This window comes from Grampus griseus, assembly GCF_964374135.1.
Source record: "Grampus griseus genome assembly, chromosome: 4".
Lineage (NCBI taxonomy): Eukaryota > Metazoa > Chordata > Mammalia > Artiodactyla > Delphinidae > Grampus > Grampus griseus.
The window spans coordinates 60,967,448-60,982,149 of record NC_138997.1 but is presented as its reverse complement, the minus strand read 5'-3'; the positions used below and the strand labels follow the sequence as shown (position 1 = coordinate 60,982,149).

General features: G+C 35.2%; 1 protein-coding gene across 10 annotated transcripts in view; it reads right to left on the bottom strand.

Annotated features, from left to right (window-relative positions):
- Positions 1 to 14,702, bottom strand: part of EPHA5 (EPH receptor A5) — a gene marked incomplete at both ends in the record, with an annotated part of 324,390 nt that overhangs the window by 10,408 nt on the left and 299,280 nt on the right. For all 10 annotated transcript variants that reach the window (XM_082652895.1, XM_082652898.1, XM_082652897.1 and 7 more), the window contains 2 exons: positions 1,148 to 1,341; positions 13,367 to 13,516. In XM_082652895.1, coding sequence (XP_082509021.1) covers positions 1,148 to 1,341; positions 13,367 to 13,516 — 344 coding nt within the window. The remainder of the gene's footprint in view (positions 1 to 1,147; positions 1,342 to 13,366; positions 13,517 to 14,702) is intronic.

Below are 14,702 nucleotides of genomic sequence, written 5' to 3'. Positions count from 1 at the left end.
GAACATAAAAATATATTTTTATGATTTCCTTTCCTTATATCCATTTGTGACAACTTAACATAACTCAGACAAGTAGATGAGAGAAACACAATATTTTAGATGACAATAAACAATTTAAAGCACTTATTTTGGGAACAACATAAGGAATGATCTCTAAGATGCATTCTCCAGTTGCTACCATAGAAAGTTAATGATGCCTGAACAGAGTTTGAAGATTCATTCCTCATTTATATTAAAAAATGACTTTTTGCCTAGTAAACAAATGTTATACCAGAATCATAGAACTTATGTAACTTTATCAACAAATTGTTTCTCATTTAGTTCATACTATGGGCAACCAATTCAGTTACCAGCAGGATACCTTTTCTTGTGGAGATAGACAACTGTCTTATAAATAGTGAAAATAACAATTGGGTAAATTTTCTAGTACAGAATCAAACTGATTTATTTTTTGAGAGGATAATTTTGTAATTTTTCAGGTAAAAGAGGTAAGAATGCTTTATATAATGTAACATTATTTAAATGCATTCACATGCATTCAGAAAAGTTTAAAAAATGCTCATTTGTTCACACAAATTTTTTCCACAAGATTACTCATTTATTATTTTTAAGTCCTGTTCATACTACGCAGTAAATGATTATCCAAATATCTGTACTCAACTGGAAAAGGAGTTGTTGATATTCATAAAATATGACAGGTGGTGAAATCTATTCTAAGGAAATCAAAGAGTAATTGTTGTTATATATCTCCTGTTTAAAATTATACCAGTGCTTAATTGGCTTTTACCCATCATCTTATAATCTTATTTTCCCCCATCCAAACCTATGTGGGGTCCAAAGCACCTGAAAATACACATATTTGGGGATTTTTTAAAATGCTACCTGAATCTGGCTATAGTTAACATTTATCTGAAACTGGTAGGTTAGACTATTAGATTAGGTACAGGTGTTTTAAAGTATAATTTAATCATTTATATTTCACTCATTATAAAAGAATAACATTATGCAAAAACCATATTCAAATAAATTAGTGTAATATAGGTTCATAGGCTAGCATGTGTACACAAATAATTTCATTAACTTGATATTTGTGGCATCAATCTGAATTAGCAATATTCAGAAAAACCTCTACAGACTGGCCTTGTACCTGCTTGATGCATTGACCAGCGTCTTCAAGCTACTTGGGTTACGGATCAGCTTGTCCAACATGTTGACGATTTCATCAAACTTGGGCCTGCTATTTCGGTCTTTCTGCCAGCAATCCAGCATTAATTGGTAGAGAGCAGCAGGACAGTCCATGGGGCTTGGCAGACGGTAGCCTTCCTCTACAGCTTTAATCACCTGTGTAAAGTGAAACAGAACCGGTCCCCCAAAGCCACAAATTTAGTACAGAATAGCTTGAGAAATTTCCTACTGTTCAGTTTGCATCCTTTCTTACTCTTACTTTTGCAGTAACAAGCAGCATAACTGTCTCTAACAACCTTGATTATTCCATTTGCTGCAAAATACAACAAAGAAAAAATATGCTATTGCACAATATAAAAAAAGATAGGCTTTCCTCACATATGGTAAAGAAAATAAATGGTAATCATCTTTACCTAAAATCTTGGTATAGGGTGATTTGTAAAATTAATTGACATAAAAATAAACAGTTCATCTTTTATTTATCCTCGCATTCTGGAATCAAATGGAGATTAACTTTTCTAGTGGCCTCTCTGAAAAGTTAATGTCTTTTTAACGAAAAATTATGTGTAGAACAACATTTTTAAAAGTAATAGAACTGCAATTTTACTTCTAAAGAGACTTTTGGTTGGCAAATGATGGATAAGTCAAAGGCTAAATTAGCATAAATGTCTTATGTATCATTTAATAATGTCAAGGTCTGGCTGTTTATTATCATCTACTGATTTCTGTCAGGAATTTGGAATGACTGTTTAGTAGTGCAGGCATTACAAAGATCATTGATTTTAAATGCAGCCACACATATGAGTATCAGTCTAATTGTGAGATTGTTTTATCAAAAACATTCTTAATGTTGCTGCTGCTATCAAAATGACTAATTCCAGAAGAGTTCTGTCTATGCTACTGAACATAATAATACAACTTTTATTCAATTATTAAAATTTTAACATTTAAATGATAACCCAAACCAATAATAATGAGCATATTTCTCAAAATCCTATTTGAATAATTTCTTAATTATTAAACTTAATTATATTTTTCAACAACCACTTTAGATTTGATCTGACAAATGGAAAAAATATGATGATTAGAATAGAATTGTTACCAAGATAATTTTGAAAGATTGTAGAGAAACCAGTCTCTCAATGATAAAGGGAATGACATCTGAACAAAAGTAGTGGCAGATGGAGAGATTTCGGAGACATTTATAACATAAGGGTAGAGGTGAGAGTAGAGAAAGTATTTGAGAGAAAACAAGTTCAAGTCTTTCACACCGGATGGTTGTTGTGATTTATTTTCGGTTAGCACATTCATGGGGGTGGGAAATGCTGACACGTATAATTTGGGGCTTGTTTTATTTGAGGTGAGTAGGGAACCACAGATGGCAATCTACAGTAATCTGTCTGCAGTACAGGAGATATTTGAGCTGATAATAAATGTGAGGGTCATCAACGCTTGGTCACAGCTTGAAGTAGGGTATAGTTTATATCTCCCCGGGAAGGCATGAAATAAAGGTTCCTGAGAAGCACCAATAGTTAAATTTGGGCAGAGAAATAAAAAGTACTCAAAGACTCTAAAAATAAACGGTCAGATAAATAACTGAATAACTATGAGCAAAATACCTGGGAGTCATCTACCACTTTAGTTGACTCAAAAAAAATACATCTTTATTATTATTATTTTATTTTATTTTCTGAACATCTTTATTGGGATATAATTGCTTTACAATGGTGTGTACTTTCTGCTTTATAACAAAGTGAATTAGCTATACATATACATATATCCCCATATCTCCTCCATCTTGTGTCTCCCTCCCACCCTCCCTATCCCACCCCTCTAGGTGGTCACAAAGCACTGACTGATCTCCCTGTGCTATGTGGCTGCTTCCCACTAGCTCTCTATTTTACATTTGGTAGCGTATATATATGTCCATGCCCCTCAAAAGTTAAAAGGCATAGAGGGAACTTTCCTCAACATAATAAAGGCCATACATGACAAACCCACAGCCAACATCGTTCTCAATGGTGAAAAGCTGAACCCATTTCCACTAAGATCAGGAACAAGACAAGGTTGCCCGCTCTCACCGCTCTTATTCAACATAGTTTTGGAAGTTTTAGCCACAGCAATCAGAGAAGAAAAATAAATAACTGGAATCCAAATTGGAAAAGAAGAAGTAAAGCTGTCACTGTTTGCAGATGACATGATACTATATATAGAGAATCCTAAAGATGCCACCAGAAAACTACTAGAGCTAATCAATGAATTTGGTAAAGTAGCAGGATACAAAATTAATGCACAGAAATCTCTGGCATTCCTATACACTAATGATGAAAAATCTGAAATTGAAATTAAGAAAACACTCCAATTTACCACTGCAACAAAAAGAATAAAATATCTAGGAATAAACCTATCTAAGGAGACAAAAGGTCTGTATGCAGAAAATTATAAGACACTGGTGAAGGAAATTAAAGGTGATACAAATAGATGGAGAGATGTACCACGTTCTTGAATTGGAAGAATCAACATTGTGAAAATGGCTCTACTACCCAAAGCAATCTAGAGATTCAATGCAATCCCTATGAAACTACCACTGGCATTTTTCACAGAACTAGAACAAAACATTTTACAATTTGTATGGAAACACAAAAGACCATGAATAGCCAAAGCAATCTTGAGAAAAAAAATAAAAAACAGAGCTGGACGAATCAGGCTCCCAGACTTCAGATTATACTGCAAAGCTACAGTAATCAAGACAGTATGGTACTGGCACACAAACAGAAATATAGATCAATGGAACAGGATAGAAAGCCCAGAGATAAACCCACGCACATATGGTCACCTTATCTTTGATAAAGGAGGCAAGAATATACAGTAGAGAAAAGACAGCCTCTTCAATAAGTGGTGCTGGGAAAACTGGACAGCTACATGTAAAAGAGTGAAATTAGAACACTCCCTAACACTATACACAAAAATAAACTCAAAATGGATTAAAGACCTAAATCTAAGGCCCAACACTATCAAAGTCTTAGAGGAAAACATAGGCAGAACACTCTATGACATCAATCACAGCAAGATCCTTTTTGACCCACCTCCTAGAGAAATTGAAATAAAAACAAAAATAAACAAACGGGACCTAATGAAACTTAAAAGCTTTTGCACAGCAAAAGAAACCATAAAGAAGACCAAAAGACAAACCTCAGAATGGCAGAAAATATTTGCAAATGAAGCAACTGACAAGGGATTAATCTCCAAAATTTACAAGCAGCTCATGCAGCTCAATATCAAAAAAAGCAAACAACCCAATCCAAAAATGGGCAGAAGACCTATATAGACAATTCTCCAAAGAAGATATACAGATTGCCAACAACCACATGAAAGAATGCTCAACATCATTAATCATTAGAGAAATGCAAATCAAAACTACAATGAGGTATCATCTCACACCAGTCAGAATGGCCATCATCAAAAAATCTAGAAACAATAAATGCCGGAGAGGGTGTGGAGAAAAGGGAACACTCTTGCACTGCTGGTGGGAATGTGAATTGGTTCAGCCACTATGGAGAACAGTATGGAGGTTCCTTAAAAAACTAAAAATAGAACTACCATACGACCCAGCAATCCCACTACTGGGCATATACTCTGAAAAAACCATAATTCAGTAAGAGTCATGTACCAAAATGTTCATTGCAGCTCTATTTACAATAGCCAGGACATGGAAGCAACCTAAGTGTCAATTGAAAGATGAATGGATAAAGAAGATGTGGCACATATATACAATGGAATATTACTCAGCCATAAAAAGAAATGAAATTGAGTTATTTGTAGTGAGGTGGATGGACCTAGAATCTGTCATACAGAGTGAAGTAAGTCAGAAAGAGAAAAACAAATACCATATGCTAACACATATATATGGAATCTAAGAAAAAAAAAAAAAGGTCATGAGCAACCTAGGGGCAAGCCGGGAATAAAGACACAGACCTACTAGAGAATGGACTTGAGGATATCGAGAGGGGGGAAGAGATATCGGGAGGGGGGTAGGGTAAGCTGTGACAAAGTGAGAGAGTGGCATGGACATATATGCACTACCAAACATAAAATAGATAGCTAGTGGGAAGCAGCCGCATAGCACAGGGAGATCAGCTTGGTGCTTTGTGACCACCTAGAGGGGTGGGATAGGGAGGGTGGGAGGGAGGGAGATGCAAGAGGGAAGAGATATGGGAACATATGTATATGTATAACTGATTCACTTTGCTATAAAGCAGAAACTAACACACCATTGTTATGCAATTATACTCCAATAAAGATGTTAAAAAAAAGGCAATAACTATGTGATAGTGTCCGTAGAAAATATTACAAAAACTATAACACATGGTTAACATATCTAATGCATTAAAATCTCATGCATATTGAGAAATAAAATAATAAAACAATAAAATAAAACGACAAATAAATAAGAAATAGGTACTAATCAAAAATTTACAAAAGGGCTTCCCTGGTGGCGCAGTGGTTGAGAGTCCACCTGCCGATGCAGGGGACACGGGTTCATGCCCCTGTTCGGGAAGATCCCACATGCCGCGGAGCAGCTGGACCCATGACCCATGGCCGCTGAGCCTGTGCGTCCGAAGCCTGTGCTCCACAGAGGGAGAGGCCACAACAGTGAGAGGCCCGCGTACCGCAAAAAAAAAAAAAAAAAATTTACAAAAGAAAAAAATGCTAAATCGATTTTGAGAAATTATCACTAGTGATCAAATAAATGAATAGTAAAAATTAAAAGTACCATTTACACTCATATATTAATGGAAGCTCATTTATTTATTAATTTGCTTATTATAAGACTTCCCATTGTGGATAAGGATGGTGGTATTACCTTAATAACATATATGTACCAAAATTAAATGTTTTAGTATATTTTATATCATGAAATATTTAACTATGCAGTGAAAACAGTCATTCTTATTTACTTAAAACATGATATATTTTATAATGTGCTTTTCCCCAAAGCTGATACCAATTATGTCTATTTTTTTTCTTTAGCACCTATTTAAAAAAAATATTCTTTCCTTCATTGAGCAGCTATTCTTACATGTGATTATGAAATGAATGAATTAAACCAATTCCTTAGTTTTAAAGGAATTAGTTATTTGATCTGAGAAATTATTTCCAGAATATATTACTTAACTTTATTTTCAGCTAAATTTTTATATATAAATATAATACTCTGTCTCTAAGTTAACTTAGAACTTGGTCAAGTAATTAGGTCATTGAATTTAATTCTAAATTAATGTTTAGAATTTATATTTAAAATAGATTTAGAGCTATAATTTTAGATTTTATATTTAGACGTTTTGAAGTGATTTTTTTTTTTTTTTTTTCATTTTTACCTATTGTTCCTTTCATAGCTTGGGGGAGAAATGAATGGCATTAGTACTCTGGTGGTTTGTGAAATGCTGAAAATCTGCCAAAGTGCTATTTAGGCTGTTCATTTTACCATACAATTAATAATGTATGGCCAATGAGTCATAATCTCAATTGACTTTGTTATTACGATTACCTTTGTTAATTGAGGTGGTTGAGATGAACGAAAGAAAAGAGAAAAAAAATAAAAATAAAAAGACAATCAGAATTTTTACAGACAATCTGGCATCATTTCAGATTTCTATATCTGAAATATTATCATAAGCTATGCATTTTCTTGGCATTGACATGTAAATCAATAGTCTGAACACAATTTAAAGAATGCTGCCTTTCCTTCCAATACATAAAACCCAACACTGAGCACCTAATAAGGCACTCTTCAGTGGGTGGTGACTCTATTGGGCCCTTTCCATCATGCAAGGGTCATGGGCTTATCTTTCAGATACATATACCCATTCTGGTTTGCTTTTACCCACAGAGCCTCAGCTAGCATTATAAAGTTGGAATATTTGATTCACAAACATGGACTCCCACCGAGCATATACCCTAACTAGAATATCCACCTCATAGTGAAGGATGTGTGAGCTAATCACATACTTAGTGATGTGCTCCTAAATATTTAACAACTGGCTCTTCTTGCAGGGAAAACAGATTTATAACATTTTCTCATTTATCTGATATAAATATTCGCTCCATGTCAACTGCAAGCTACCAACATAATCTCATTCAGGGAGAAATGTTCTGAAACTTCACCAGCTGATATGTGCTGGTTCCAGCAACCACTACACATAGTTCATCATCCAGAAGTGACTAGCCTCACAGAATGCTGGAAGGCCTTTTAAAGGCACAGCTGAAGCACCAACATGGAGGCAACACTTTGATAGGAGTAGGTGTCATTATTCAGGATGCAATTTATGTATTAAATCAATTAACTCAGAAACTTTTATATTGTGCTTCATTCCCAGTAACTCTTGCCAGGCGACAAATGGTTATAGCTGTAACCAGGCACTTTGGACTACTTGTGCCCAGGTACAAGCACAAGAGAAGGTGAGTCACCGTGATGGCCAAGGTTATTGATACTGAACAGCAGGAGGCATTTGAGTTGTTTTCACACAGTTGGGGTGGGGAGAAATTTGTGTGGAATCCAGGTAATACTCTAAGGGGCTCTCTTGCTACCCCTTTATAACAGCTGTGGCCAGAAAATGCCGACCCCCAAGAGTAAAGGATTGATTCCGTCTACCAGTTAAGCCACGATGATCTGCCAAGTTGTTGGTGATGGGAAGTCAGAATGGATAGTGGAGGAGGGAGAGGCTAAGGACCAGATGAGGTCCTGAGATCAGCTGAAGCTACAGAGGCTGCATTTCAGTCCATAACCTGCCTCTGCTGAATTTCCCTTCAGAAAGAAAACCCCACAGAACCATGGAACAGATGCTTCCTGAACCTGTGTGGAAAAGTTGCTCTGTGTTGCAAAAGGGGTGGAGCATAGCAACCTCGAGAATCTGTCTCTCATATCTTCACCTACAGGGATGGAAATTGATCTACAGTCCTTAACCCTAAAACCTCTAAAATCCATCATCACATTTACACCAAGGCCATGTTTTACATAGGTTACTCCCAGTCAATTACAGAATATGGTAGTGATAAGATAGGCACATTCCTATGAGACTCCTATAACAGGCAATGCTGGCTTGAGGACTCCTTGGCGGCCTTGGCAACCTCTCTTAGAAGTGCACTTCAGCCTCAGATGCTGCCTCCAATCATCTTTCCTTTGATCTCTACTCTACCTGGGGTCAGATTTGTATCACAGTCTGACATCTCTCCCAGCTTCCTCTCATCCCTTCATGTTTGTCCTCACAAGCAATTCCCTTTAATAATACTAATGTGTATGTAATTCCCTCATGGCATAGGCTTCTTGAAGGATCTAGACTAGCCCAGGCTCGTTGGTATCATAGGTACTAAGATGCAAATTGTATGTATATTATCTACATTCATATTTAACACATATTTGCAAAATAGAAATCATATACACATTTTACAGGTGAAATAGGTGACATTCCAGAAGGTTAACTATTGCCCACGTTCACATAAGTAACAAGTGGCAATGGAAAGTTTCACATTTAAGTCTCTCTGGCATGCAGATATGCGGTCTTTCTATCCTGGTGCTGAGTCACACTATTGAAATGAGAAATAATTGCCTCCCAAGAAAATAATTTGGGACAGGTATGGATATTACCTCATGGAATCAGATTTCTTGCACCATAAGAAAAAAATTAATACCCAGAATTAAAATGAGCTATTTTGGAAGATAGTGCATTCTTTATAACAGGAGGTGTGAAAGTGTAGGCTGAATAAGTGAGTGCCAGGAAATTTATAGGGAACCTTTGAGCATTAGCTGTGTGTTTTGATGAATTAGGTTCTATATAGAGTGTGAGTGCCTGCGTTGCTTGGTATTTACTCAAAATTTCACAGATGAGTCCTTTAGTTACTATGAGATATGAAGCTTCCCCCAAAGTGACTAGAGTTTAATAATATATTCCTGGAAATTATCTCAAATGCCATAGAAATAGTTCCAGATAGACCAATTTTCTTCCTAGGATTTTTTTTTCTGTCTCCAATAGCTATTAAAAATGTACTGAGAAAAAAAAATGTACTGAGTATGTCTTTTTCTTTGTATATCAATCTTAGATCAACAGAATTCCAGAGATTAAAGAGATCTTGGAAATCTGTTCAAGTCCATTCCCTTTATAATCATTGAAACTGACTGAGAGTTATAGAATCAAAGATGATTCTATTCTTTCAATTTCAGATTTGTGTTTTAGTTGTTTTTAAACAACAAGGTATAGGAATTTTAGACTGCAGTATTGATATTTCTTTATGTCTCATTTTTTCCAAAGGGGTAAGAATTTCCACGAGGATACCTACCAGTCCCTAAACTAATTACTTGCATCCAAGGACAGCATTATCCTTAGAAGACCAAGAGAAAGGCAAACTCAGCACAAAGTGAGTTCACATCCTTCTGGAGTCAAAGTTTTTGCTGCCTTAAAAGTAAGATTTAGGCTGACAGAAATGGTACTAGAAACCTGAATGCCTAAAAAAAATTTTAAAAACAGATTACTTAAAACATTTTGAGTTTTTAAAACATTTTGTAATTTATGTGCTTAGTATACACTATGTATTCATACATTTCTGAATAAATACAAGAGAAAGACATTGTCACTAAATATAAAAATGCAATACAACGACATCTCTTCTTATTTTGTTTTTTATTTTAAGTTCTGAAAAATGTTGAGATTTAAAATGTTTGCTGTAAATAAAGAAGCTTCTACTGACTACAGGATGTTATCTTAGCTTCCCAAGCTTGAATCAGAGTTCATGGTCTGATATGTACCTAAAATCATCTTAATCATTTTAGTTTATTTTTATTATGTGTTGTTATGGCTTTTCTCTGTGATAACAGAGGCAATCCTAAACCAAAAAAAACCTACCGCAGCATTCTATCCCCCTGACACAGTGGAAGGTCTCCTCTGAGAGATTTAGATTATTCTGCATGTCTTGGTAATGTAACATTTTCATGGTGGCAAAGCCTTTTTAGAATCAGTATCTGGAATGTAGAGATGATGGGATACATCGTTCAAAACTGCCAAATCAGTACTTCTATTTTGATTTCTGAGAATCTTTTTTCAAAAGAAAGATTCAGTGATCATGATTTTCAAATACAGTAGATCTGTCATGTTTCTTAGATACAAATTTTGATGGAAATTGAGGCATACCAAACTTAATGCCATATCTAGAAACTAAATGCCACTAATGCTAGTAAACTTGCTGAGAAAATGCAAAGCATGTATTGGACCTTCTATTAAAGGCAGACATTTTAGAAAGATCTTTAACTGTAAAACATTTTTCTGTAAACCTCATTTAGATTCTTGGAAAACCCAGCCAATGCCAAAATATTAGTTTTTATTTTTATTATGTCCTAAAAATATTAGCACTTCCTTGTATTTTTCTAAATAGTTTGAAATAAAGCTATCTGAAAAAAGTATCAAGGCTCTCAAATGGCTGAAATCAGGAAAAATATCTGTTCCGAATCCTTCACATCTCTTTGTTTCTATGTCCTTTTCCATATAACTTTATATTGTCCATTCACAATGAGCAGTGTGAGTGGACTGATCCTCTGATTATGGGATTGGACAATGGAATGTTGCAGGCTGGGCTTATTCTCACCCTTCAGCCATGGGGAAAATGAGCTCATATCTAGGCTAGCCTGCTGGTCTCTGAAAGAAGATGAGGGCCGTGTGGAGCAGAGCCAAGGTTTACCAGTATAGATCAGTCAATCCCCAGGAGCATGAGTAAGCACAGTCCAGATCAGTAGAAACACTTACGAGCATTCACCTAGCATTACGTTCTACTTTGATCTATCATTTTATTTGTGACAGATACAGCTATATCAGGCATAATTTCCTATAATGTGAGTAATAATCCTACACATATTATATACATAGTTGGGAAAGACTAATAATTCCTACTGATGGAATCAGAATTCAAAATATCTCAAGTGAGAAGGAGTTATAACACTAGGCAAATAAGGGGTAAATGTTTTCCTTGAGTGAAGGGAGCAGGCTTGCTGGCATTACAGAATAAAATACTTTCACAAAAACTAAAGGGAAAAATGGCATTGAAATGAGCCTTGAGAGAAGTTAGAAGCCAAACCATACATCTCAAGTTAGCATTTGGCATTTATCTGGAGAGTAACAAGTAGCAAATAGGTCTCATCTTTGTCTAGGCTAGATTAATACATAATAATCATTATATATTGAATTGAATATTTTACATTCAATTAGAAGGTTGATCTAGGCTCACTGGTTGGAAATGAAAGGGAGGATGTAAACATTGATTCAATTGGAAACAGTGTAGTGGTTAGGTATTAAAATATTGGAGAACCAGATTGAAATTTCTGGTATAACTTTTATTATTTTTGTGGCATTAAGAAAATCATTTAATCTCTTAAGTTTCAGGTTATTAACAGCCAGACAGAAATAATATCTCTCTGATGGGTTGTTAAATGTGTGACAAGAGTTCAATACTTTGGCCATAGTCCTGCCCCTAAAATCATAAGGTTGAAGACAATAGATACTACGTTCTCTCAAATTGAGAGAAACAGAGGTCAGTATCCCTTTACTAGGTCAAGCGAACAGGCCAAAAGAAAACTAATTGTAGCAATTTAGATGACTAAAAGAAAGGGAGACTCACTGCCTTGCAGTATGCTTGTTGAGAGACGGGAATCCATCAGTCTAATTTACTATTGCTATCCGAAAAGAATGCTGTGAAATATTTCTTGGGAAAGCCACAGGGTGACCCTGGCTTCTCATCTGGGGAAATCTGAAGAAGACAGGGTGGCTGGGGCAGCCTGCAATAATATCTAAAAGAGGGAAAACTGGTAGAACATCAAACAAGGATGTGCTTTCCTCAGGTGAAGCAGACATGTGTAAGGTACCATTAGAGACTGTGAAGTGGGGAGCAGGCGGCAAGCGCAAGGAACTCTGGGACATCTCAGTTGGAGTACATCCTCCTCTTTAAGGACCTTGCAGAGAGGAAAGCAAGAATCTGACAATTCTTCCTTACCAATCTTGCTACTTAGGGTCAGGTTGGCCCTGCAGTTGTGGAAAACACTTTGAAATGGATATAAGATTGACTCTGATTTAGATTGGACTTGGATTTTTATATCTGAAAGTGAGTCAATTACTGGCATGGTACTGTTGATTCACCAAAATGCAGCTGGAGAGCTAAAGCACCTGTCTAATAATCCCTGAAGGCATAGGAGCAGGAGATTTTACAGAGCATGGATGAAAGAAATAATTGGAGAAAAAAATAAATCTTTTAAATCAGCATGGTATTTAGTTAAGACTGTTCATTATACTGGTTTTTATATAAAGAAGTAATGAGCTATTAGTTGGTAAATCATTTAAAACAAAGTATGGCATATAATAAGGGCTCAATAAAAGATAGCTTTTATAATTATTTGAAGAAAAAATATCAAATTTCAATGCAATCCAAAATAGAAAGGGCTATATCGAATAGTAACAATGGAAAATTAAAAAGTCAAACACCAAAGGCCATGTAGTCAGGCATCATTCTGAACTTGAATAGAAGATTCTTGCATGGTTTCTTTAATTCCAGGATTCTATTATTCTAAGCCTGAATTATTTCTCCATGTGGGAAAAAAAATCTGTTTTTATCCCAAATTAAATAGACAATATTACTCTTCCTACTTTTTTTAATGTAAATAAACAGATTATTTCTTTTTATCCTCTAAGAGCATCCACTATTAAAGCAATGTCATTCACCCTTTTGGTTTGGAGTTTTAGCTCCCTTTATCAAGTGCATGTCATAAAAACTTGTCTGAAATACTTGTCAGTATTCATTCTTTGATGGCTCTTTCTTCATTTTTGAAAATGATACTGACATAAAATGAGTGACACAGCACTACAGTACTGCTAGGACTGTCTAGCAAGATTTTATATAACAGTAACTTGCTTTCCTTTGTACTAACTTATTTTGAGCTTCTGCATAAAGGATTTTAAAAACAACAAAACTGATCAGAGGTTAAGCAAAGAGTATTTCACTTTTTTAAGCAACTGTCATTTTCAGAAATATATATTATATACATACACACACACACACACACACACACACACACACACACACACACATAGTCTCCCGACTCAGAGAACTGTTTCAATTCAAACTTTAGGGGGAGTAGTTCCATACTTACATCTTGGTTGGTCATCTCCCAGTAGGGTCTCTCTCCATAAGACACAACCTCCCACATCACGATCCCATAGCTCCAGACATCACTGGCAGAGGTAAACTTTCGGAAAGCTATAGCTTCTGGGGCAGTCCATCTGATCGGAATTTTGCCTCCCTACAATTGAAAAAGAAGAAAAAAATTCCCACATACTTCAAATGTATCTAGGGATACTGCTTCCTCACTGAAAAGATCTAGAAAGAGATGTAGCATTTTTAAGTGAATCTGTTTGACAGCATACAGTCTCTTTTCACATATCTCAGCCCATAAGCACTTGTAGGCTGACTACTAATTGGCTGGCTGGAAGCTTTCTAGTTTAAATTCTGTTTGACTACTGGAACACATACAGGACCCACATCTCAATTACAGTATCAGGATGGCAGCTTTAAGTGGGGAAAGCAGGCAGTCAGGCAAATCAATAAGGTAACTTTCATGACTTTCTAACAGAAAGTAAAGGACTCAAATTCCCAAGGTTCTTTTTTCCTTTAATATAGGACTGTAAATAGAAAGTCTTGATTGCTGAATGTAACCATGAGAAGTTTAAATGTTAATAAGACAAGCATGAAAATCAGATATGTTAAAAACTTAGTTAGACTTTCTCCTGACACCTGCAATTTCTTTTAGACTTGATTTCTCTTATTTCCCATTGTCATATTTTTGTGTGTGTTTGGTCAAACTGTTTTTTGGGTTTTTTTTTTAACCAAAAAGGTAAGTATCTAAATGAGATTCAACCAAATTAAAAATTATTAAAATTAGATTACGGGGGAAGACTTACAACATTATCAAGTTTGGGGTTTTTACATGATAAAAACAATGATTTGGTAAGTTTTCTCCTAGTTTACAAGATAACACTTTTATATCCCACCCCTTTCAGGGTAAACTTTTTTCTCCTCATTTTTAAAAGAAGAAAAATCAATGCAACAAACATTTCATCTATAAGCAAATATATTTTAAAAGAGAGAAAGAGAGAAGTGAGTGTTTTGAATATTTTCCTGTAAAAAGACTAATATATGCCTTCCTGTTTTGCAGGAAGAAAAGAAAATTAATTCACATACTAGAAAAAATAGGACAAACTTTCTTTATGAACCAAAGTTTCAGGATATATGAAGAAATAACAATTTCATGTAATGCTTAAAATTGTTCTGAGTTGATGTTAATTTGAATTATTGAAACTAAGTTTGAATTATTTGCTCCTTAGAAATATGGTAGCAGCACATTGAGAAGACTTTCCTGAAACATAACTTTTGTTAATTAATTATTCATAGGCAAGATCACATTATTAGGCCTGACTATGTGGCACTGG